The sequence below is a fragment of the Camelus bactrianus genome, chromosome 7 (genome assembly GCF_048773025.1).
Source record: "Camelus bactrianus isolate YW-2024 breed Bactrian camel chromosome 7, ASM4877302v1, whole genome shotgun sequence".
NCBI classification, from domain to species: Eukaryota; Metazoa; Chordata; class Mammalia; order Artiodactyla; family Camelidae; genus Camelus; species Camelus bactrianus.
In genome coordinates, this window is record NC_133545.1 from 79,590,704 (window position 1) to 79,617,965 (window position 27,262).

The 27,262-nt window shown below is 39.0% G+C and overlaps 1 protein-coding gene across 3 annotated transcripts in view; it reads right to left on the reverse strand.

Annotated features, from left to right (window-relative positions):
* The window catches only part of VPS41 (VPS41 subunit of HOPS complex), a 178,280-nt gene extending 151,239 nt beyond the window's left edge, over positions 1 to 27,041 (reverse strand). For all 3 annotated transcript variants that reach the window (XM_045510866.2, XM_074367685.1, XM_045510843.2), the window contains exons 1-2: positions 26,977 to 27,041; positions 20,266 to 20,304 (exon numbers count right to left, since the gene is read on the reverse strand). In XM_045510866.2, the coding sequence (XP_045366822.2) occupies positions 20,266 to 20,304; positions 26,977 to 26,997 (60 nt within the window). In that variant the 5' untranslated portion in view covers positions 26,998 to 27,041. The remainder of the gene's footprint in view (positions 1 to 20,265; positions 20,305 to 26,976) is intronic.
* Positions 27,042 to 27,262: the final 221 nt, after the last annotated feature.

Sequence of the window (27,262 nt, forward strand, 5' to 3'; positions counted from 1 at the left end):
ATAATTAAAAAAGAAGCCCTGGGTTAAAGAAATTTCACGAGATTAAATATCACACAGCCCTTAAAATCCATTTTCAAAGACTATTTCATAACAAGGGAAAATGTTCTCAAAAACGTCTTTAGGTGAACAAGTGGGTCAAAAAACCTGCTTTGCATGATCCAAATGTTATTAAAGAAATTTATATACCCGTGTGGGGGAGGGGGGGGGTGATGAGAAGAATAAACTCCACAACAGTAACCTTCCTGAGCTTCGGTTTCCTTTTCTCGCGGGTGGGAAGATAACAGGACCCGCATCGCAGGGCTGCTGCAACCATTACAGAAGAGAGCAAACAAAAATCACTACCCTGAGCTACTGCCAACATTTTCTAAGTTTTCTCAAATAAGCATGTGTTATATTTATTATAGCCATAAACGCTATTTTGAAAGCCATTGTTCAACATCCTCTCCAAAACTTCCTATCTACTGGACTAAGATGCTTATCTCTCAAAGCTGCTTTCCTTACCGTGTGTTTAACACTTGGACTAGAAAAGTGAGAAAAAGTTGAGCCTCTAATAATTGAGGAGCTCTACTTAAGATTCACAAGATATGCAGTCTTCATAAACCCTGCTCTCTCCTTTGCCCCGCAGTATCAGCATTTCATGTTCAATTCAAGGAGGGAAAAAATAAGGTGAGGGTTTCCATGCCCTGAGCCACACACCATAAACAGGATCAACTCCCATCATTTATTTTATATTGGGAAAGCGGTAAGAATATAGAGAGGAGGGGGAAAAAAATGAGAAAAGCAAATAAGCTTTTCATTTCCTTCCAGCCACATGGAATAACCTTACCAATCTTCAAGACATGCCATTCAGGTGGACAATTTCCGCCACTAAAGCCACCATAACCCTCTTTTTTGTGTCTTCCCAATATCCCCTGCTGATCACAAGATCCTAAGAAGCAGAGCTTATGCCTTTTCATTGTTCTGAACTTCACCTAACAAAACTGTGGGTACCTAATAAAGACCAGTGAAAACAAAAGTACATCGTAACGGCAGACCGAGTTTAGTAAGAAGCTTTTCCAAGACGTTCTCATTTAGACTTCCACGCAGGAAAATCCAAATCATAGAATAGGGGCTAAAAGGAACCTCAGAGACCATCTAAATCACGTGTGGTTTTACAGACACCGAAGTCGGGGAGGGAGAAGGGGCAGAGGGAGGGAGGTGGAGGTACCAAACATAGGAAAAAGCAAATAGAAGTAGTAGCAATAGAGGTCCTGCAAACTCAATTTTCATGAAACATTTTTATTTATTGATAATTTATATGTTTCTTGTTATATGAAAAAGTAAAGTGCTACAGCTCTTGAGATTATTTTGTTTTAGAGGAGATTAACTACCTCTTAAGCATCTTTCAATCATCTATTCCAGATTCCACGTGCAAAGAAGCACCTTGCTAGCTACTCCCCGCAAAGCCTGACGGCTTCATAACAATTTCCATGAAGAAACAGACACAGATAAAACCCCCAAATAGCAATCAAAATTAACATAAACTATTATCAAAGTCAAGGAGAAGCTGATACACACATTGAATACGAATTTGAACTCATGACACATCTTGATTTGTTTTAAGAAAACATAACCCACCCACACAAAATGTAGAAAGATGCTTTTAGCTCTTCCACCAAACTCCGTGTTGGTGACTTGGAGCCTGCCCCACTCAACAGAGCAGACACCTACCTCACCCATTAGGGATTGTTTTCTCCAGAAGGAGGCGACCATTTGCAGCTTCTGCCCACTGCTTTTCCACACCCGCACCCTCAGCCCTGGCCATCTGCCTCCATCTCCCTCCTACAGGCAGAGACCGTAAGCCCCCAACACCTGGGTAGCACATTACTGACAGGCTAGGAGTCCCGGCTGTAAGCACTGCAGTACCAAGAGAACGCTGGTACCCGGAAGGTGGGCAATGCAGCAAACCAGAGAACACGAATAAAAGCAAAAATGCATTCATAAACCAGAAAACTGAATAATTAATAAGTCCAAGGGTTAGCACTTTTTAAAAACAAACAGAATAAGATAACCACAGAATAAACACAGAAAACAAAAGTCATCAAAGTACAACCTATCTCCTGCAGAAAGGTACCCAGGCTACACCGTTTTAGTAGCAAGTTCTACTAAAAACCCTCAAAGAGTAGAAAATTCCTAAGTTATTTAAATTATCCCATAATAGTGAAATGTCAAATACTTTCCAACTCATTTTGAAAAGGAGGCATAACCTTTAATATCAAAACTCCCGAGGAATACAAAGGGAAAAAAACACACAGTTAAGTCATCTGATGCAAGTATTTAATTGCAGAAATTCAAAACAGAATATTACAAAGCAAATCCTGCATACATTAACGGAAAACTCAGTGATCAAGCAGATCAAATATTGTAGAAATGCAAAGACTGGCTATTGAGAAATCTGATTTCATCATTTGATAGGTCAAAGAAAAAAATTCCACAGGCCCACACTGACAAACCAAAACAGCATTTATAAAATTAAATGCTCATTTCTGATTAAAAAAATTTTTTTTCAATAAATAAAAAGAGGTCTACTATCACTTTATTTTTCAAAACTGACTTAGAAATTTTAGCCAAGGTGAAAGACAAGAAAGTGAAAATAAAACATACAGTTGTCGGTTTGATCTTATTTGAAGATGACGTGTAGAAAGAATAAAAACACTTAAATAGCTTGTAATGATTAATTCTGTGTCAACTTGACTGGGCCTCGGAGTGCCCAGATATTTGGTCAATCATCATTCTGGGTGCCTCTGTGAGGAAGATTTTTAACATCCAAATTGGTAGAATGGGTAAAGCAGATAGCTCTCTCCAATGTGGGTGGGCCTCATCCCATCAGTTGAAGATCTAAATATATCAAAAAGGCTGACTATCCCCCTAGTAAGAGTTCTTCCTGCCTAAACAGCCTTCCAAGTGGGTGACTTTTTTCCTGTCTTAGCAGTTGAACTGAAACATCAGCTCCTTCTGGGTCTCCAGTTTGCTGTCCCTGAAGATCTCAGGACTTGTCTGTCCACATGAGCCAGTTCCTTACAAGAAATCTTTCTCTCTTTTTCTTTTAGATCCTTTTAGTCTCTGTCAGATCCTCTCTCAAATTCTATGGATCTCTCTGAGATCCTCTCTCTCAAATCTCTCCCCCTCTCTGCCTTTTCCCCACCCCACCCCTCTCTCTCACAGATCCTGTTGGTCCTAAATAGATGCCATTGGCTCTGTGTCTCTAGAGAACTCTAACTAAGACATAGCTCTTGCCAAGACAGAGAGAGCGTGCCTGGGTTGCTGGCCCCCTTCCCCAAAATCAACCCTGGAAGCAGTATAAAAATGTGTAAAGAGAGATTCCAGACTAATATCCCTGAGTGAGAAAGTTGAGGCAAGTGAAACCATCTCGAAGGGGGAGCTGTTTATAGACCCGGTACCCACCTCTCCCTGAAGGTGCCTAAGGTTTTGCTGCTCTGTTCAGCACAGGGAGCAGCAGGAACGATGTAGCCCTTGCAGGGGTGAGGACTGACCTGCATTCACTCCTCTGTCTTTTCTATTCCTCCCCCTACCACGTAGAGACGACCACCTCCCAGTGCTGCTTCCCTGCAGATCTGCCTCAAGGGCACTTTACAACGGCTCAGGAGACTTGTGGCACCAATTCCCATACTGAAACGTTATTTTTCGAGAAGTATTCAAATAGAAAGAAGAAAATCTAGGAGATGCTATAAGAGATATGAGAACTAAGGATGATCAAAAAGTCTTAGTGAAGTTTACTAACGTCATGTGTTAAAAAAAAGGACAGGGGAAGAAAGGAAAGAAATTTTTCAAAAACCTATTGGCATTCATAATCAAGCAGCCTGTCAGAAAATAAGCTAAAATAAAGTTTTCTTATGCCAGTTCCACCATACACAGTCCTAATATTTTGGGTAAGTTACTTAAAACCTCAGTCGCCTCATCTTCTGTGAAAGAAGGATGATAATGTGTACTGTATAGGATTGTTGTAAGAATTAAATGTAATAAATGTATGTATGTAAAGCACAAAGCACAGCATCACGTAAGTATCCGGTGAGTATCAGTTACTAAAGACATTACCATCATTTGCACTCCAGACCCCAAGTCTAAACTGTGCAACTCCTTTTCTCCCTTTTGAGTTGACTTCCAAACATAAAATTGAGTAAACATAGTATTTCTCATCTAACTATCTCTTTGTTTTATACTACTTACAAAAAATAAAGATATATTAGAGTTTGTTACATCACATAAAAAAAAATGTCGTCAAGCACATCTAAGTGTGAATCTTGTTATTAAAGAAAGTAAAAGGAAATGCTACAGTCCCCTACTCTTGAAGCCAAGTCTCTCCTGGACGCCTATGAAGACCAGAAGTAGCCCATCGCAGGCCAAGTATCTCAAAAATGCCCAGCCACTGATGGAAATGATGACAACAAGACTGAAGTCTTGAGCTTTATCAGAGGTTTCCCGACTCCCATTCCTTCTGATACTATTTTGGGAGATTTATAACCCACTGAGGTCTTGGAGAAGAGAGTCATATCCTAAAGTAAAGAATGATGACGACACAGATGCCTGTGAATCTCTGTATTTAAAACTAGTTGCACTAAAACTGAAATAGCTCATGGATGAAAAGAAATCTGTGTTATTCAGATTTGTTATAGCATTTCTCGAGTCTGCAGAGAAAGGAATGCCTTGAAACCTTCACAGGGTAAAATCAGGCCTGAACTGTCAAATAGAATTTTCCTTTAAATAACATTCTTGAGCAATTATCAGAAATGACAGACACGTTCTTATAAGTATAGCTCCCGACAGTATTAGCAATTTCATTACAATTATTTTCTGTATGTTTTAAAGACTCATGAAAAGTGCTAAGAAAACAAGACCATTTGATCACATTATTTACTGCATTAGTTTACAAATTACCATAAACTCAGTGGCTTCAAACAACACAAATTTGTTGTCTCAAAGTCCAATACAGATCTCACTGGGCTAAAATCAAGATGGCAGCAGGGCTGCCTCCTTCTGGAGGCTCTAGGGGAGAATGTGGCTCCTTGTCTTTCCCAGCTTCTAGAGGCCATCTGCATTCCTGGGCTGTGGGTCCCCTCCTCCCTCCTCCATCTTCAGAGCCAGCAAGAGTAGGTCAAGTCCTTCTCACATCACATGACTCTGATCTTCCCTACATCCACTGACCACTGGTAAAGACACTTGCGACCACACTGGTCCTATCTGGATAATCCAAGATAATCTTCCGATCCCCAAATCAGCTGATTAGCAACCTTAATTCCATCTGCAACTTTTTAATCTTCCTTGTCATGTAACAAAATATTCACAGCTTCCAGGGATAAGGATGTAGACATCCATGGCGGACCGTTACTCTGCCTACTATGGAGACTGGTATCAGGATCAGAGAGGATAAAGATGATGGTGGGTAATGAAGCTGGGTCCCCAAGCCAAACCTCAAACTAAAAGGTAGTTCTCACTGCTTGTCCCTAAATTAGATCATGATCCTTCTGAGGACACAGTTTGTGATAAAACAGTTCTCAGCTTGAGTCAGGAGGCCAGAGGTGGTCCTTGGGATATGGTTTTGACAAAGAGGTCTCTCAAGAGCCCTGGTTTCACCACTTCAAAATAAAGATATAATGCCAGCTTCATATAATTATTGTGAAGATCATGAAATCAATTCATTTATTCACTCATAAGCAGTTCTGCTAGTGAAAACCTAGTGACAGGGCTCCTGCCCTCTTGAAAGTACCTGGCATAACAGGAAACTATATTCACTATCTTATAGTAACCTATAATGGAAAAGAATCTGAAAAAAAAAAAATATATATATATATATATAAAGAGAACTGAATCACTTTGCTATATACCTGAAACATGGTAAATCAACTATACTTTATTTTTAAAAAAAAAGGAAAGAAAAAGAAAAAAAGGGAAAAGAAAGCACCTGGCATAGAACTGGACAACAACAGAGCAGCAGTAACGTGCTTACTGAACACCTTTTAATGACAAAGTGCTAAATACATATCATCTCCTTCAACAGTCACTAAGCAAATGTGTCCTTTATGAGCCTTCTGGATATCACCATTTTGTAATACATAGTACAAGAATTTCTGCAAGCATCAGAGACATTCTGCCAACTCAATCTCTCATGACTCCATTCCAGCCAGGTCCCACCACCACCACCACCATGACTGCTCTTATAAGGACCACCAATGGCCTTTATGGATCCAAGGGTGAAGCCCTAGACCTCATCTTGCCCCTCCTTCCAGCAGCAGTGTAACTGACCATGCCTCATTCCTCCTGAGATGCATTCCTGGCTTGGCCTCTGGGATACTGCTCTCTAGTGGTTCACTCCCTACTTCACTGGCATCAAGATGATGATTTCTCCAAAACTACATGAGGTATCACCTCACACCAGTCAGAATGGCCATCATTCAAAAATCCACAAATGACAAATGCTGGAGAGGTTGTGGAGAAAGGGGAACCCTCCTACACTGCTGGTGGGAATGCAGTTTGGTGCAGCCACTATGGAAAATAGTACAGAAATTCCTCAAAAGACTACGAATAGACTTACCGTATGACCGAGGAATCCCACTCCTGGGCTTATATCCAGAAGGAACCCTACTTCAGAAAGACACCTACACCCCAGTGTTCATAGCAGCACTGTTTACAATAGCCAAGACATGGAAACAGCCTAAGTGTCCATCAACAGATGACTGGATAAAGAAGATGTGGTATATTTATACAATGGAATACTATTCAGCCATAAAAACTGACAACATAACGCCATTTGCAGCAACATGGATGCTCCTGGAGAATGTCATTCTAAGTGAAGTAAGCCAGAAAGAGAAAGAAAAATACCATATGAGATTGCTCATATGTGGAATCTAAAAAACAAAAACAAAAAAAACAAAGCATAAATACAAAACAGAAATAGACTCATAGACATAGAATACAAACTTGTGGTTGCCAAGGAGGCAGAGGGTGGGAAGGGATAGACGGGATTTTAAAATTGTAGAATATATAAACAAGATTATACTGTATAGCACAGGGAAATATACACAAGATCTTATGGTAGCTCACAGAGAAAAAAACCTGACAATGAATATATATATGTTCATGTATAATTGAAAAATTGTGCTCTACACTGGAATTTGACACAACATTGTAAAATGACTATAAATCAATAAAAAAAATGTTAAAAAAAAAAAAAAGATGATGATTTCTCTTCACCCCTGGGCCCAGACATCAGGCCTCTTATGCATCATGCCCTAAATGATCTTATCCAGTTCCAAGGTTTTAAACACCATCTAAACGCTGACTGACTCACAAATTCTTATCTTCAGCCCAGACCTGCACTAGTCTTCTTCATCCAACTACCTACTTGATATTTCCACCTGGATGTCTTACCGACATCTCCAACTTAAAATACCCAAAATGGAATTTCTGATTTACCTCCCCCTCTCCAACTACCACCAACACCAGCTCTAGCCAGAGTCTCCCCCATCTCAGTTGACAACAACTCTTATCATTCCAGCTGCTCATCCTTGATTCCTCTCTCTCCCTCTTACCTCTGCATCCTAGTCAAGAAATCCATTGGGTCTACTTTTAAAAAAATACCCTTAATCTCCATCACCTTTAGCTAGAGCTTTTACCAAAGCCTCATAATTGTTCCCGCTGCTTCCTCCTTGGACTCCTTTCAAACATCATCCAAAGTGATCTTACTAAAGCAGCTTCACATCTTACTTACAGTAAACACCCAAGTTCATAAACTGACTCACAGGCTCTAGTTCTTGGCAACTCATTACTTTTCAGACATGATTTCTCACCACTGTGCTCCAGCCGTACTCGTATCCTCAAAGACATCTAGCATGGCCTCGCTTCAAGGTATTGGATTTGTTCTTCCTTTTACCTATGAGATCTTTCCCCTGGAAGTTTATTTAAATGTCATCTTATCAGAGAGGGCTTCCCTGACCACCCAGCGTCCCTTGGTGCACTCCACAGTCCCTTATCCAATGTGATTTTATTTTTATCCACAACATTTACTACCAACCGACATACACGTTTTTGTTTATTGTCTACCTCCTTCATCAAATGCTGGTGTTTCCTAGCACCAAAAACATAATAGTATTCAATAAATATTGGTTGAATAAATAATCAGTCCATCTTGGGCTGCCTAAAATAATTTTTCTCCTAGGTTAGTGAGATTATAAATTCTGTTCAGATGTATATCATACCAGAAAGAGTCATGTTCATCTTCTCAATCTCTAACAAGTGGCAGAAGTGCAGGTTCACAAATCCGGCATCCAGTAAGTTTCTATTAAGTTTCCAAACATATAATTTTTATAATATATGCTTCAAAGGGAATGTTTATCCTTGCCTGAATGATGCAATAATCAGCAGAACCTGTTAATATTAATAGCTCATTAAATGAAAAAGCAAAATTTTAATCCACGGGCTGCTTCGAAGGATATAATATTATAACCCCGTGCCCCACTCTTCTCAGCAATCAATCTCATGACAAGGTACATTACCATTTTAGTTACTGGTTGCTATAAATTTGTTTATTAAAATTAATAGATGTAAAGAATCCATTTAAGTTTCAATAAATGATTCACAATGTTCTACCCACCAGGTAAAATAAATTATTTTTGTGGGATGCATTTACTGATTTTAAAAAAGCTATCTCCTGATGTCCGCAAAGACTGGTTTTCATTTTAACAAAACTGGAAAAGAATTCTCCTTGTGGCTGATGCACCCAGGAGGTGCACTTTAAAATTAATTTCTCATTCAACATAAACTGCATATAGGTTTATTTTAAATAGGTTCAGCTATCTGTTAGTCCTCTTGGTTTATTAAAATTAATATAGCTAAGATATTCAAGGCCTCCTAAGTATGATATTTACAAGAATTAAGCCAGATCTGAACAGGCATCACTTAGGAGGCACGTTTATTAATAACGGAAACAAAAAGTATAAAGGTACGATTGACACCAGTTAACTTTCTGTTCTTACACGCCATGGACCAGGCAATGTGATTTACAGGAAATCCTTGCGGCAAAGGAACACCCTATCGGCAGAATAAGCCTTAGTTTAGCCAGTTACCTGCATTCGTGAATAACAAAAGGTCACTGGAACCCCTACCTGCAGAAAGCAGACCTCACTACCTGTCACTTCCCATTTGTTGCTCTTCTCTTTCCTTGCCGCCCCGCTTTAGCCTGATGGTTTTCCGCTTGTATTCTCCACTTTGCTGTGCAAATCTAATCTTGAAATGTCAGACTAACAATTTGATGCTTCTATTGCAAAGTTCTTTGTACAATCCACTAAACTCTAGAAAGGTAGAATATACTTCTAAATAAACAGTACACCAAGAACCTATTCAAAGCAGGGTTTAAAAAAAAAATACAAATCTCCATGAAGCAGAACTGCTTCAGTTTTCAGCTCTATGACCAAAGTATTCCACAGCACATTGTACCTGGTCCACAAATAGGAAAGACTTTATGGAAGACGATGACATTCCTGTATGGTTAAGGCCTTAACTTCCCCTCCCTGCACCACTGATTCTATTCAGAAATAAATCTGTGCTGTGTGAAGCCACTACAATTTTGGAATTGTCTGTAGTAACAAGCACTTACTACAGTAACTACAAACAGTTACATTAGGCAGACTTAATGGGACTGTGGTCCAAATTCAATTAAATAATCCATGTAAAGCACTGAGCACAACATATGGCAATAAGAAGTGAATCTGAAAAAATGGAAGTAATTGAGGATTCTTCATGATTTAAATCTGCCATTAAAATGTGTAAGAACAAAATGAATCAGATGTTGGAATTATCAGGCAAGGATTTTGGAACAGCCATCATGAAATTGCTTCAACAAGCAATTATAAATTCTCTTGAAACAAATGAAACAACAGGCTATTTTGGCAAAGGAACAGAAGCTATTTAACACATGGAAACTTTAGAAGTGGAAGGAAAAAACACCATCCAAAAGAAATATCTCATGGGTTGGACTCCACTGTAGAGAGGGTAAGGACAAAATCAATGAACTTAGGGACAGATCAATAGAATTTACCTATCTAAACAACAGAGAGAAAACAGACTGAAGAAAATGAACAGCCTCGGAGCTGTGGAACAGTAACAAAACAGCTAACATTCATAGTATCGAAGTCTCAGAAGGAGAAGAAAGTGGAACTGAAAAAGGATTTGAAGAAACAATGGTTGAAATGTTTCCAAATTTGATGACGGACATAAACCCACAGATTCAATCAGCTGAGCAAATTCCAAAGAAGAGAAACCAAAGAAATCCACACCAAGAGACATCATAATTAAACTTCAAAAAACAAAAGTAAAGAAAAAAAAATCTTGCACATAGCCAAGGAAACATGACACACTACTTATAGCGAAGCGCCAATTCAGATGACAATAGATTTCTCATTTTAAATGACGGAGGCTAAAAGGAAGCAGCACATAATTTCTCAGGTTCTGAAAAACAAGAACTGTCAACCACAAATGTTGTATCTGGGGAAAATATCCCTCAAGAATGAAAGGGAAATAAAGACCTTCTCAGATGAAGAAAACCTAAACGAATCTGTGGCTTGCAAATCTAACCCTAAAGAATGGGCTAAACAAAGTTTTCTAAACAAAAAAGAACAGAAGACAGAAGATAACAGAAAGGCTTAGAACTTTAAAAAGTAAACATAAAAGTGAATGAAAATAGCAATAAGTATAGTAACTCCCTTTTCATGAGTTTCTTAAGTCGTATTTGATGGCTGAATTAAAAAGTTTAATACCAACTGATGTGGTGCTCAATGAATGTAAAATAAATACGTAAGACAATTGTATTTAAAAAATGGGAAGGGTAAAGGGACATAAACAGAAGGCTTCCACATGTGACTAAAAGCAGTAAGATGTTGTGGATACCAGGAGACTGATCAGGTATGTACACATATTTTAACACCCAGAGCAACCATTCAGAAAAACATACAAAATAAGATACTCAAAAACACTACAAATAAATCAATATGGAATCCCAGAAAAATATTCAAGCAACTCACTGAAAGGGAAGAAAAGAAAAACAAGAGAAATTAAAAACAAAGGAAACAAACAGAAAACAAAAAAATGGCAGACTTAAGCCCTAATGTGTCAGTAAGTACCTTAAATGTGAATGGTCTGACCACACCAATTCAAAGACAAGCGTGGCAGAGTATAAAAAAGTCAATTTTTAAAGGTCAACGCACTCTATGGCTCCATCCATATAATATGCTTGAAATGACAAATGCCAGGGGGTGGGGATGGGGGAGGGAGTGGCTTTGACTATAAAGGGTAGCACAAGGGAATCTGTTCTTCATCTTGTGAGGAAACTGTTCTGTATCTTGACTGCACTGGTGGTCACACGAATCTTCATGTGATAAAAGTGCATATAACCAACTACACACACAGGAATGCAAAAGAATGCACACAAAACTGGTGAAATCTGAATAAGGTCCACAGATTATATCCATATCAATCCCATATCACTTCACATCCTGGTTGTGATGTATTAGAGTTATGCAAGATGTGACCCCTTGGGAACTAGGCAAAGGGTATCAAGAATCTCTCCGTGCTATTTCTTATAGCTGCATGTGGATTTATAATTATCTCAGAATGTTTAACTTTTTAAAAAATCTCAAGAAAAAAATGTTTATTAAAAACAATTTGGCTTTATATAAAATCTTAGATAAAATAAAGAGGCCAGGAAATAAACCAAAGCTTTTCCCTAACCCCCGTTAGAGTTTGAGGTAGGGAAGGAAGGACATGTAATTTCATTCTGGGTTCCACAGCCCTGCAACCCAAAAGCTCTGTAACATTGTAACATCAACTACTATAATATGTACAGAGATGAATGTTTTGTAAAAAAAAAAAAAAAAAATAGTATTAACTGTATTATTTTGCTAAGTATATAAGTAATGCATACTTGTTATGAAAAATTTAGAAAATGAAAGCAGATGATAGTAAATAAAATAAGAATCACATGACCCAGTGATAACATGGTCTTAGAGTCTTTTTTTTTTTTTCTGTGCTCATATGTGGACTTTGGAGTGTAATTCAGGATTACACTCTGAATCAGGAATCAGCAAGCTACAGCCCACGGCCAAATCCAGCCTGTTTTTGTACAACACACAAAGAAAGAAGGGTTTTTACATTTTTATACAGTTACATACCTACTTAATATCCTCAATATTACCTCTTTGATGGCAAAGCTTAAGTATTTACTATCTAGACATTTACAAAAAGAGCTTGCCAATCCCCGCTCTAAATAGCATTTTGTACAAAGCTTTTTTCAATTTAAAAGAGAATACAATTCCTTATTTCTAGATACTTAGCCTATTTCCAAATTTTTATATTATCAAAGTTGTAATGAACATTCTTGCAGCTCAATTTCTGCACAGACAAGGATATACTTTTCAATGATGTAACTTACAACTAATATAATTTTATAAGTATTTTGTAAATATGTTTATAATGATTAGTTTGTAAATAAATAACAGTATTTATTTTATGATAAAACAGAAGTTTTATCAGAATTATTGTCATATGTAAATTAGCTAGCAATCCTCTATTTCCCAGAACAGAAAGCAAGTCTGAAACTGGTATCTTATCCTACTAGTTGAATAAGCCACAATCTGTAACACCACCCAAAATATCATTTTATACATAGGCAGGAGTTTCAAGGAAGATTTTGTTTTTTAAGTCCTGTCCAGTTCTATAAAAGTACATAGAGGAAGAGTCTGGCATAAAGTTAGAGGTCACAGTGAAGTCAGAGGTAACACAACGAGGCTCCTAAGACCAGGCTTTGGAGTCAAACTGCTGATTCAAATCGATTTACGAGCCAGATGACCCTGGGCAAGTTAACTAAACATCTTAAGCCTTGTTTCTTCATCTTAAAAACAGAAGCAAAAGGGCTGATTAATATATCGAAGCATTGTTTCCTACACTGAATGTGTTTGCTTTTGTAATGATCCTCATTATCAAAATAAATTCCCAACACTGTGCTCATTTCACGACGCCATCTTTGCTCCACGGAGCACTCAGAACCTTCGTCTACAAGCAATGACCTGTAGGATTTTAAAAATAAGATAAAATCCCAGATATTAGTTTGCTCACTTGCTCTTGTTTAAAGATATACATTATATGAAAGTTTATTACTCGTTTCAGCCAGAACAAGCCCATTATAAAAGGAGTCACCAAAGGATGAAAAAGTACCACCTTTATTTGCAGGTACCAACTAATAGGTATAAAATAGATAAACAACAAGTTCATACTGTAGAGCACAGGGAACTATATTCAATATCTTGTAGTAACTTTTGGTGAAAAAGAATATGGAAACGAATATATGTATGTTCATGCATGACTGAAGCGCTGTGCTATACACCAGAAACTGACACAACATTGTAAACTGACTACATTTCAATAAACATATAGACGTACAAAAATAAATAAATAAAAGCACCACATTTGAGAAGAAAAAAAATCATCTGAATGTAGAGGTATTGACTTTTAGGCTTAGAATCCTTCCTCTCTAACTCTCTAACAGTGGAGTTTCCTGCTTCCTACAACACAGCTAAGCTAGATACTTCGGCAATCTTCTTGACTCTCCCATCTAGCTCATCTCCCACAAACCACCCCACACTTCCTGCTCCTTGAATTTGAGAAGTGTTTCCTCCTGGTCTTCTTCGCCCAGGCCCCTGTCCCTGTCTCTAATGGGGACTTCCACGGGAACTGCCTGCCATGGGTTTCTCCCTCCAGCTCATCGTCACCAGCCCCTATCCCAGCCCCTAACAATCAAGGCTTTGGCTGCCGACCCTCCGCCCCACTGCCATGTCCACAGGGTCAAGTCCAAACTGTCAGGTTAGGCACACGGGCAGTTTCACACTCTTACCCTGGTTTGCTAGTCTAACCTCACGTCCCCAGCTTCCTCCTGTGCTCCAGCCACACAGAGCACATCACAGCCGGCTGGGCGTGCATGCGCTTCCACGACCCAGCCTCTGCACGTACGTTCCCTCCCTCTGAGGGACCTGTCCAGCCTCTCTGTCCAGCTCCATCTTCCATAAGAAATCTTTTCTTAATTTTTATATAATTTTTAAAGATTCCTTTCCATTTACAGTTATTACAAAATATTAGCTAAATTCCGCATGTTGTACCATGTATCCCTCAGCTTATCTTACACCCAATAGATTTGAAAACTGCTAATGAAACTAATCCTGACTAACCATCCACTCTGTTCCCGCAGCACTCTGCTACACCTATACGCAGCAGCAGCAGCCAGCCCGAAGTGCTGACAAGGTAGATCTTAGAGCTTCAAAATGGGAATGAAACCCTTTTGAAGATGATACACTTCTTTGTTATGCTCTTCAAGAGAAACACCATCGAAGAAATAGTCTGGCTCATCATATCAAGGCAGGAAAAAAAAACAGTAGAAGCTATATTAAAAACAAAAATCCTAGGTTGGCGGTGGGTATAGCTCAGTGGAAGAGCACATGCCGAGCATGCATGAGGTCCTGGGTTCAAACCCCAGTACCTCAATTAACAAAAAGTCCTAGATATGATGACCAGTTTAGTTATCCTACAAAATTTGCCATGATTAATTAAGTACTAACAAAAATGCAAGATCCCTAACTATGGAGCTTATTAAATAACATTATTTACTATCTCGGGTGTCATATGGTTCTGAATTTCTACTTGAAATGCAAAGAACAAGTTACAATTCTTAAAGTTTTACATCCTGACATGAACACCATTTTCAAGCATTTAAATTATACTACTCACAGCAATTTCATTTCGTTTGGCTGCAGTATTCAAGATTAATGAAAAACATGGACAATTTTGAGCATTCAAAATTCTTTTCTCAAATACATATTAAAGTAAGAATTTTGAAGAAAACAAGGGGAAGCTTTGTGACATTGAACTTGGCAATGATTTCTTGGATATGATATCAAAAGTACAGGAAACAAAAGTAAAAGTAGATTAATTAGACTACATCAAAATTAAACACCTCTATCAAAAGATACACTCACAACAGCCAAGACATGGAAACAACCTCAATGCCCATCGACAGAGGACTAGATAAAGAAGCTGTGGTATATTTATACAATGGAATACTACTGAGCCATAAAAAAGAAAAAAATGCCATTTGCAGCCACATGGATGGACCTGGAGATTGTCATTCTAAGTGAAGTAAGCCAGAAAGAGAAAGAAAAATACCACATGACATCACTCATATGTGGAATCTTAAAAAAAAGACAAACAAACTTATTTACAAAACAGACACAGACTCACAGACATAGAAAACAAACTTATGATTACGGGGGGGGAGGGGATGGGAAGGGATAAATTGGGAGTTTGAGATCTGCAGATACTATTATATATAAAATTGATAAACAACAAGTTTACACTGTAGAGCACAGGGAACTGTATTCAATATCTTGTAGTAACTTATGGTGAAAAATATGAAAACAAGTATACGTATGTTCCTATATAACTGAAACATTGTGCTGTACACCAGAAATTGACACAACATTGTAAACTGACTAGACTTCAATAAAAATATTTCAAAAAATAAATTTTTAAAGTAAATTTATCTTTGAACCTTTAAAAAAAAGATACACTCAACGGAGTCAAAAAGCAATCTATGGAATGAGAAAAATTTTTTTAAATATTTGCTAATCACATAATTAAAAAAGGATACACAGATATAGATACATTAAAATATATTCTTTACACATATTATTTATATTCTTTATATAGAGAGATATGGATAAATAACATATAACTCTACTCTACAGACCTATATGTATTCATCTATCTATCCCTCTATCCATTCATCCTATCCACTGGTTGTTGGGTTGTACCTCTATCTACCTGATATAGATGAACGCTGGTTAACATCCAGATATCTATCTGATATTCATACCTATACCTGAGAAAGGGTTAATACCCAGAATATATAAAGAACTCAACTCAAAAAAAAAAAAGCCTTGATTAAAAAATGGGCAAAGTCTTAAACAGACACTTCTCCAAAGATATACAAATGGCAAAGAAGCAAATGAAAAGATGCGTAACATCACTAATCAGTAGGGAAATGCAAATTAAACCATAAGAAGATATCAGCTCACACTTGTCAGAATGGCTACTATCAAAAACAAAAAGGAAAATAACAAGTGCTGATGGGGATGTGGAGAAACTGGAACTCCTGTGCACAGCTGGTGGGAATGTAAACTGGTGTGACTACTATGAAAAACAGTAGAGTGGTTCCTCAGAAATATAAAAATAGAATTAGTATGTGATCCAGCAATTCTGCTTTTGGGTATAAATCCAAAAGAACTGGAAGCAGGGTCTCAAAGAGATATTTGTATAACCATGTTCACTTTAGCACTGTTCACAACAGCCATAAGGTGGAAGCAATCTGGGTGTTCATTGATGAACGAATGGATAAACAAAATGTGATAGGTACATGCAATGGAGTACTATTCAGTCTTTAAAAAAGGAAGGAAATTCTGACACGTGACAAAAGAGATGAACCTTGAAGACATTATGCTATGTGAAGCAAGCTAGTCATGAAAAGACAAATACTACATGATTCCACTTATATCACATACCCAGAATAGTCAAATTCTGAAACAGAAAGTAGAAAGGTGGTTGCCAGCCACTGAGGGGAAGGAGAATGGGTACAGTGTTTCAGTTCTGCAAAATGAAAAAGTTCTGGAGACAAGCTACCCAACAATGTGAATATACTTAACGATACTGAACTGTATACTTAAAAATGGTTACAATGGTACATTTTATGTTATGTATGTTTTACCACAATTAAAAATTAATCAAAGACACAGAATACAGACTTGTTTGTGGTTGCCGGGGGTAGGGAGGTGGAAGGGATAAACTGGGAGTTTGAGATTTGCAGATACTGGGAGGTATATATAAAACAGATAAACAAGTTTATAGCACAGGGAAATATATTCAATATCTTGCAGTAGCTCACAGTGAGAAAGAATATGAAGACGAATATATGTATGTTTATGTATGACTGAAGCATTGTGCTGTACACCAGAAATTGACACAACATTGTAAACTGACTATAACTGAATAAAAAAAAGGTGAAAAAAAAAAGCGCATCAAAGCAAATAAAGTAAGCCCTAATGAGCGCACACACACACACACACAAAAAGCCCCGTTTATATGAAATGCAGCATTTCATAAAGTGATACAAAAATAAACTTTTATAATACATGGTTGAAAACACTAAATATTGCTGTTCAAAGAAACAGAAATCATCTGAGCACCCGAATAAAGAAGAGGTGTATGTACATAAAGGAAATGCCTGCTCTGAGAAAGCTTAATTAACAGTTATAAAACCTAATGGGAAGAAGAGAGAAGGAAGAAGAAAGATTGTTTGGCAACCAAGTAGGGTCTCACAATATCTATCCTGGAAACCCAAGAAAAACTTCACCCAAGACTGGAATGTACACCAACTCATCATACCCAAGAGTCTAAACTCAGCTCTAGCACCAGCCTGACTACTTTCCTTGTCTTATCAACTCATCAGAATCAGTGACATCTGGGAGGGTAACCACTTTCCTAGAGCCACTGCGGAGCCTCTCCCAGCCCTCAGGTAGAAGCATCAGGCTGTAAAATTAGCTACCTGCATCGTATCTAAAATATAAGCAGAGCATCACTAATATTCAGAGTGCATCCCATGTGCAAGCCGCTGGACAAGATGATTTGAAAACATCAATCTTCTCTAATCGACATGAAGAAACTGAAGAATAGAAGGGCTGAGTGCTATGCCCCATGTCACAGCAGAGAAGGAACCCGAGGCACCATCCTGAGCAGACGGCACCAGGGCTGGAAGGCAAGATGACCGAAAGAGCCCAGAGTCTGGGGACTGGAGTCTGGACCCATTCCTCCCACGAAGCCGCTACGACACTGGACAGTCAGGCTACTTTTGGGGTCTCAGTTTTCTTCACTTCAAAGTATCTTTTCCTTCCGTTTCTTTCCTGAGTGTAGTCAACTCTTCTTCCTTAACTTCCCAGTTTTTTGTCCATTTCTATTTAGAGATTCTAAATTTCCAAGATAATTTAAGATGGTTTTTCATATCTGCAAATGCTGTTTAACTCACGATGGAGCGTTATGCTGAGTGTTCTCTTTGAAAAGGTTTGATTCTCACTTCGGTTTTTTTCCTCTAGAAGTTTTGTATGGATGTTACCTGCCATTTGAGACCATTTTTAACTGTCTGAGATTTCCTCAATAGTTGCTCCCATGGAGGGGTGAGGTACTTGGGGGGGGGGTTACTAGGTTTCTTAGTTACAATGGTAAATGAAATGCATTTTCATTCATAAGTGGCATCCTTTGTTGGTGGTGAGGTGAGAAGATTAGGTCAATCTCCTGCTTTTAAGATACTGTTTGTTTCTAAGCACCCTTAATTTTCCAGTTTTTTTCTTTTTCCCTTCACCACCAGGCCTCTGGGGAATGCCTCCCCCTTATCTTCAGGAACAACCTCGTCCCAACACTGTCACCCCTGGTTTCATGCCTTTTCAAACCCCTTCCTTTCAATTCTCCAATAGCCAGTGCTCAGACCCACCAGTGTCAGATCTGTTCTTGCAACTTCCCCGTTTAGGGTGGGGCCCCCTCCTTCCTGAGAGTGAGTTTCCTCTGTGTTCTGCCAGCCCTGGGGCTCAGCTGCCAGCTGCACTGTCCTCATCCCCATCCATCTGACGCTCAGCTCCAAAGTCCCTCCGGAGCTGGCTCTGGTAATTTCGGATATTTATTTCCCCACTTACACTGAAGTGTACAGCACTCCTTGTTTCCTAATTATGCTGGAGGCGGGAGTTCACACATCCTTCTGTTTGCCTCTCCTGTGGATCCGTTTAGGATCTGAAGGATGTGTGGAAAGACTCAGATTCAGGTGGTTGTCAGCATCCTTCTCACTTCTGAAGTGCAATTTGTGGACGGGGCTCTCGCTGTGCGGGATTCTGAACCAGTGATCCCGAGAACACAGGGTTCTCAGTCAAGGGAAGCTTTCCAAAAATAAGAATGGTGATCTGAAATGCTTTCAACATTTTGTTAAAAATTAACAACTATTCTATCCTGTCTTTAAGCAAATTCAGTAAAGCCTTACCAGGGGCCCTAAAGCCTGATTCAGAGATCCTTAGCAGACAGAACATTAGGAACCACAACTCTATAGCCAAACTACAAATGCATGTTGACATAGTCTATAAGATGGTCTCCAGAGGAATATGTGTAAATGCAACATTTTCCCCCAAAAGCAAACTATAACTATCTGCAATATCAACCCAAATTTAATAGATCATATTAGCTACAGTCACATTGCTGTGGATTTCCAAAAGATTATCATAATCACTCTTACATTCCTCTAAGCCAAAGGAAGCACTAAAAGGAAAAAATGCAATTATTACTGAGTCCATCCATAACATTAATAAGCTAATTAATCAGTGTTATGCTTAAACTTATTTTTTAGGCACAACCTTGAGAAGAAATTTTTTAAAAAGCCTTCTCTTACATATTACTTTTTCTCCTTAAAATGCAATCTTTAAGACAAATGAGCTCCCTAAGAGTTTTTAAGGTACTTTCCTTTTTATTTTATGAAATAAGCTATACTTCCTTTTTTAAATTATATTTTGTATTGAAGTATAGTTGATTTACAATGTTAGTTTCAGGTGTACAGCAAAGTGATTCAGTCACACATATACACATACATATGTATTTTCTTTTCAGATTCTTTTCCATTATATCTTATTATAAGAAATTGAATATAGTTCCCTGTGCTGTACAGTAGGCCCTTGTTTGTCTGTTTTATGAAATAAACTATACTTTCAATGATTCAGATATTATACCAATGAGCATGCCATAGTTATTAAAAGAATAGAGTAAATACCGCAGACCTTACAGTGGTTATTTTTAAAAATAGGTTTTTAAAGTGTCCAGATCAGTTTGTAAACTTTGCATCAATTTCCTCACTGCCAACATGCTCCAGGTGAAAATATTGTTCAAAATGAGGAAAAACCTTTTTGTTCCTTTTCCTTTTATTTTTAAAGCTAATCCATTTTGTATTTTCAAAGACAACCAGTTCTTCCCCAAGGCTTGATCATATGGCTCTCCTTTACCCCCCGAGGACTGTTGCATTTAGCAAGGCACAACCAGCTTGAGATAATGTGGTTAGCTAGAAATCTCAAGGCTCCTGAATCACCACCTTACCTCAGACTCATCTGTAGATTCCTCGAGAGACCCGGTTTCCTACAAAGCATAGAGAAAAACTGTCAGAATATATGACACAAGAAGAAAAAATATCTTCAAGGAAAAAAAGTCCTCATGTCCCCACCACCAGAACCCATCTGCCCTTTTTGGAGGTAACTGGCAACTACACTTTAAAGAAATCCACACGGTCCAACTCCTGCAGGCTCCTACAACTTCTCCACACCCTGCAGGGCTGAGATGGCCACTCTAGGGCCACAGGGACCCACTGCTCCTGCTGACCTCGCTCGAGGGGTCAGCAGGTTAACAAATGACCCCAGGAACTTGCCATGTGAGTACACGGAAGGCTTTTCCATTACAAAAGACGGAAATCCGTCTGGCAAAGCAGGCTTACTGATCTCAGAAGGAAAGAGGAAAATACCATCTCAAATTATCTCTGAGCCAATGTTTATACTGCAAAGCTCTTGTGCTCTTAATTATTATGCTATTAATCTGGCTGAGTCAAAACGATCGTCTGGTTTAAACAGCTTTTACAAAAGAATTCCCCTAGGGTGGTACCTATCAGGCACCCTGCAAACGAGCGGTGTAATTTACATCCCCTCTTTAAACCATTAACCGGAAGACAAATTCTGCCATTTAACACAGTTCCCCTCTTGCTAGACGATGAATCTTGCTGCTCTGGAGAAAACAAAGCAAAAAGGGGGAGGGAAAAAAATGGACTTGATCCTGCTAATCTCTCACCTGTCCACTGAAAGAGAGAATCTGCTGATGCCATGCATCCTCAAAGAGGTCAGCAAAATGAAGATTTACTTAACGTGCGTATAGATATCAACAGCAATAAAAGGTTACAACTAATGTGCTGACACCGAATGGGGGCATTCTGCAACAATCCACAAGATGGAAAAAAAAAAAACCAAAACAATGGAGCAAGGACATTTTAGATACAACTAATATTTTTTCAGGACAAAAAACATGGAACATTGTTAAGAAAGCTGGGTGCATGTATCACCCAATACACAAAATGTACATTGGATTGCAGGATAAACACAAATCGGGTGTTTGAAAATGTTAATTTCATGCCTCGAAAATCAGAGGTGGGAGAAACTAAAAACTCAGGCTGCTTCCAGAACAGCCTTGTGGATAATAGTCACTGCTCTCAAAGTTCATCGGTAAAATGGGCATGTTACTTGTAACCAAGAATTTTATTATAGTTAAGTCATTAGCCACGATGAATATGAGGATCTCCTCTCCATCCCAAGGCAGCATGTTTAGTTTCATGGTAATCTAAGTATTAGAAAGTCTTTATTAATGTGGAGCTACAATCTCTCCACAGTAACTTTTTGTTCTTAGCCCTAATACGACCCCTAAAAAATCCAATTCTACTGCTTGACAGTTCTCCAGATAGTTAATGAAATGTAACATGCCAACCCTTCTAAATTGCGCTAACCATCCCCAGTTCCTGGTTTTGTCCATCTACCAACCTGATCTAACTATTTTGGACACGGACACAGTCTGCCTAATACTAATAGTCACTATTCCGACGTCTTTACTGAACGTCTATTATGTATTTCTCGTGACGCTGAACGTTTTACAAGGAGCATCATGAAATTTCCCAAAGACCTGTGAGGAAAAACACTGAGGCTTAGAGGTTGAACTTAAATGACTTCTAGCATCCCTTCCGTCCCTGACAGCTCCTGCACTTTATTAGCTCAACGAAACAAGGCTTTGCCCACTGAGCCACTAAGCCACAGCTAGATTCCTATTTCCTCCTACCTCTCAAACTCTACAAGAACACTTGACTATTCTTTTCAAAAAATTACATTAAATCTAAGGAAAAATTTTTCCTACACCGGAATCCATTCACATAGGCACATGGTGGATAAGGGCAAATGTCCCACTTACATGCTTCATTAAAACAAAAATGTTAAGTCTCCCACTAGCAATTTCAATTCAAAAATTCAAAACCAAATCACACTTGCGTTCCCCACCAAAAATCATGCAGTAGTAGAATCTGATACCTCAAGGAATGCACATCTCAGAAACCTGGGACTCCCAGAAAAACCAGGCTCTCGGAGCAGCCTCCTGTGGCTACTGGTATCAATCGAGAACATTCACTCCAGGACATGCTGAGACTTCCTCTCAGCACCAGCACATACCTCCCAAGCCCAGCTGTGGCCTGAAAAAAATTACACTTCTGTCCACAAGGCTACCAAAGCAATGCATGGCTACCTTCAGGAATGAGCCTGGTCTCTTACCTCTTAACATCATTCACTCATCAAGCCCCTCTAGCGACATCAGCCTCTAGCCAACCAACTCGGAAGAAGACGAGAGGAAAAACTCACAAGGTAATAAGCACTCCCAGCTAAACTAATTTGTGACAATGCTTTAGTTACGTGATGTATAAAGAGTGGGCCATCTCAAAGTTTCTCTAATCCTGCAAGTTCTTGTTCAAGGCTTTGTTTTTCATTTAGTTATTTATTAGTAAAGTTGCTTTTAAAAGATCTGTCTTGACCAAACTTTATGAAAAGAGAACTGTGCACACTTAAGCAGAGTCCAAGGTTGAGTGATAAATCACTGTCCTATTTACAAGCCAACCACTTCGGCCCAGCACTCTAACATACTTTATCTCATCTCATACAACAGTCCTGGTGAATAAAATCCCCAACCTACAGGCAAGAAAACTGCAGCTCTCAAATATTTGTTGACTTGATTTTTACTTTATACACAGCGCATAATCACGTGGGGGTATACATGTTCATGAATGTACCTTCTGATAATCCTAAAATCCTCTCCGATACAGACAGAATGTCCCTAATTTCTCAGATGTAGGGGGAAATTCAAAGTAGGAACTCTCCTATCTGGTCAAGGAATAGATGGTCTGAGTGACCAAATCTTTTAATGGACCGGGTTCCCTGCTGGTTGGTAGGAAAGATGAAAAGGTTACCAAAAGGAGCTGGCCAAGGCAGGAATACAAGAAGTGTAATCTACAACTCATGTGAATTAGTAACTTTCAAAAGTTTCAAGTAAGATAAAACAAGTTAACACAAATTCTACCTAACCTAACGTAAAACAATTTGACATTTTCAATTCAGAAGGCTATTCTCCCCCTAATAAATCCATTTAAACGTTTTATTAAGCACCGAGTACCTGGAAAGCACTGGCGCTGTGAAAGATACAGACATAAGTAAGCTCTGTCCTTATTCCTGAGGACTCAGCAATCTGCAGGAGAAATAAGACGAATACAGAAACAACCAGACTTCTGCTGTTCAGAGAGAGGTATGGACAAATACTGTTGGGTATCTATCCATGATTATGAAGGTCAAGTATAAATCATTTTGGAGCTGGGTAAAAGGAATTGTTAGAAGATTTCCAGGCACAATGCCAAGTACTAGTTCTGGGAACTATATAATACATATGCAGTAATTTTCACTAAAAACCTTAATCATACTCAGCATAGACAAGGATTTCTCAATGACTTTTTAAAAAAAAGTTCATCCATGTCCAAAAAGTGATTTTCAGTTTGAGTCTGTGAATTGTTTTCTGCTATGTTAACTCAGTACAGAGCTCACTATTTTGGCTCTTCCTAAAATTAAGGAGGGTAAGAGGGCAATCACCAAAAATATGATGCTCAGAAAAGTCAAGAGGACATGTTTAGTTTTGTCTTGTTCATCTTGGAGGGCTGTTTGCATTGACGGTACACAGTGCCAAGGGAAAAAACTTTACTTTGCCCCAAGCTGTTCATCATAGTTACTGTTAATACCCATCTTGGTTCTTAAAGCATTCAGGGAGGCATAATGACGTCTAAATGGTTCAAAGAAGCAAAACGGAACAATTAGCACATTTATTTAACACGACTTTTGTGCACTTTTAGCTTTCAAAAAACTAAATAATAAAGGCCTACTACCTTGGTCATATTTTAATGGCTTCCTATGTGAAATGCAAAAATGCACAAATCAAGCAAAGGGAGAAAAGTCTAATCATTCTTCATCTATAATGTACTAATAACATAATGACAATTATTTACTAGCTTTCTTTAAAAAAGTAAAAAGAAAAAGAACAACTTGTTAGCTTCTTTCTGCTGTTGACAACAGACTACTGGTCTTTTTGAGAATGACACTGCCACCACTGGGGCACAAATGCTGGCTCTAACCATATACTGGCTGATAAGCATCACAGGCGAAATAATGACTTGGAGGAAACTCATTAAGGTGATAAGAACTAACTCCACTTTACAAAGTAAAAAATGATTTAGAATTCGGTTCTTAGGTATTTTTTAAAAAGCAGGGTGAACAAGGACCTACAGTATAGTACAGGGAATTATATTCAATTTCTCGTCATAACATATAATGGAAAAGAATCTGAAAAGAAAAAAATATACATGTAGGTACATGTATAACTGAATCACCTTGCTGTACACCTGAAACCAACATTGTTAAATCAACTACATTTCAATAACATTTTTTAAGAAATAAACATAAATAAAAAGCTCTAGAGACAAAAGACTAGAGGTTTACTACAGACATCAGCCTGAGCAAGTTACTTAATTTGGCTGAATTTCAATTTGCTTATCTGTGAAATGTGATCATTTAACACATGTTGAGAGCCAAGCACTTTTCTAGGCGTCAGGCATACAGCAGTGAACAAATCCTTGCCATTGTGGAGCTTACGTTCTACAGGAAAAAATATACAGAAATGAATACGGAAATATACAGAAAAAAGATTTTAAAATACAATATATTAGACAGCAATGAGCGCTAAGGAGAAAATAATGCAGGAAGGAGGTTTCAAAGAACAGTCAGGGAAGGTCTCACTCAAAAAGATAACACTTGGACACAGACAGGCAGGAATTGAGAGGGAAAGCCATGTTAATATCTGGGGTCAAAAAATGAAGCAGCATGTGCAAAGGGCCTGAGGCAGGTACATGCCTAGCTTGTTGAAAGAATAAGAAAGCCAAGATATCTGATGCAGAATGATAGAAAAGGAAGAGAGCAGCGGAAAATAAGGTCCAAGAACAGAGTTGGGGAGCAGTGTGGCAAAGTCCTGTAGGGCAACAAGACTGTTTATTGTAAGGACTCTGGCTTTTCCTCAGAGTGCAACAGAAAGCCACTGGAAGGCTGACAACACGAGAGGTGTCTGACTGAACTTACATACCAGAATAAAATTTACCAAAAGATTCTTTTGTGAGGACCAAATGCAAGGTGAAAGGGTTCTTTAAACTAGAAAGTGCTGTAAAAATGTAGAGCATTCTTATTATATCATTAATTTTCTAAGTCTCTTTTTATATCAGCTTTGCCAAACTCATCTGCACAAAACAGTAGTAAATACGAAGAACAACTCTCCATTTCTACTACACTATTTCTAAGCACGTAGGAGCTTTGTTTTTTGCTTTTAAATCAAACCACCAAAAAATGATATTAACATAAAAGATGAACAGTGTGAAAACCAATCTCACCCTATCATTAAACCCAGCAGTGAGTCATGTGCTTAATGAGCATCTCCCTTTGCGCTGCTTGAAATGGAAAATGGAGGCTCCAGTAGTAGGTAGGAGATTCTCCTGTTACCACAATGATGACCCAAACAATTTCCCCCTGGGGAAGTTTCTTATTTATTGGCATACACCGAATGCACATGGGGCAAGTTTTCATTATGTAAGTGAAGTAGGTTGCAAATGTTACAAATTATTAAACTAAATAAATTTCTTATTATGATACCAAACAGCTCACCATCAAGTCACTGTTTGGAAGCAATTATGGAAAATGATGGCCCTGTTAATTTGTAAGGAAAAACAGTGCTAAGCTGAAAAGACACTGGAAACGCAAATTTAAGGTATTTCCCCCAATTCTGGCCTTCGTTTTTTTCAGGCTTCTTGGTGTTACTTTGTCATTTCAGCTACTGTCTGGCTATCACTATTAACCATATGAAAATAACTCTATTGCCATCCCTAACTTCTCTTAATCCCAGTGCCGCATGACCGAACATTGCCATCTGATGTCCTGCCAGCAACAAATAATCTCACGCAACTTTTACCGAGCCCAACTTTTCCTCAACACTTTAACTTTGTGTGCTAACTCGTCCCATCTTACACCACCCTGCGAGGACGGTACTATTATTACAGCCATCTTATATTTAAAAGTTAAGTAACTAGCCCAAAGTCACATACTAAGAAACACAACCAGCACTGCAGCCTAGACATTAACGCTCCGCAATTGACGCACTTAACCACTGCCGGTTGCAACAATGACTTAGCTTTGTAACTAACTGAAACAGACCCGAAACAAACTCATCCTCGGTTCTCTCCTAGCCCTCCGGCAAATCAGCTCTTCTGTCCTACCTCGAGAGGAAAGGAATGTAAATTACAGTCACCTGACTTCAAAACTCAAGTCCCTGACGCCTCTCACGGGCAGTCAGTCCCTAGGAGACCCCCCAAGCTGCCCTGAAGCCCAAATTTCTCGGAGCACAGGCCGCAAGGGCAGCGCCAAAGGAAGGGCCGCCCCGGGAACGCTGGGGGTGTGTCGGGGCGCCGTCCCAGCGTGTGGTCCTGGAGCCCCCATCCCTCCCGCCTCTCGGCTGCCCGAAACAGCCTTTCGCCGTCCGCCCGCCCCGCGCCGGCCCGCCTCGCCCCGCAGCAGCCCCCGACCTCCGCACGCAGCACTCCCCGCCCGCAGACGCCTCCCCCTTTCTCCCCTTCCCCAGCCTGGCAGTTGCAGGCTTTACCTGCTCCTCCGCTTCCGCCATGGTGCTGCCGGCGAGTCACGTGACACCCCCGGAAGTGAGAGAAAGAGAGACGCTGGGCCCGGTGCCTGCTGGGAAGTGTGGTTTTAGGAGCATCTGAATCGTGTTTTCTAGCTGATGAACCTATGGAGCCTCGTTTCAGCTGACTCTCCAACCTAAGTGGAATTGTGCTTTGGAGAATCCAAACATAACCGTTGTCAGTCTATGATTTATTTTATTGATGGTCTTATTGTTTCCGTTTTTACTATGTATTTATTTATATTCACTG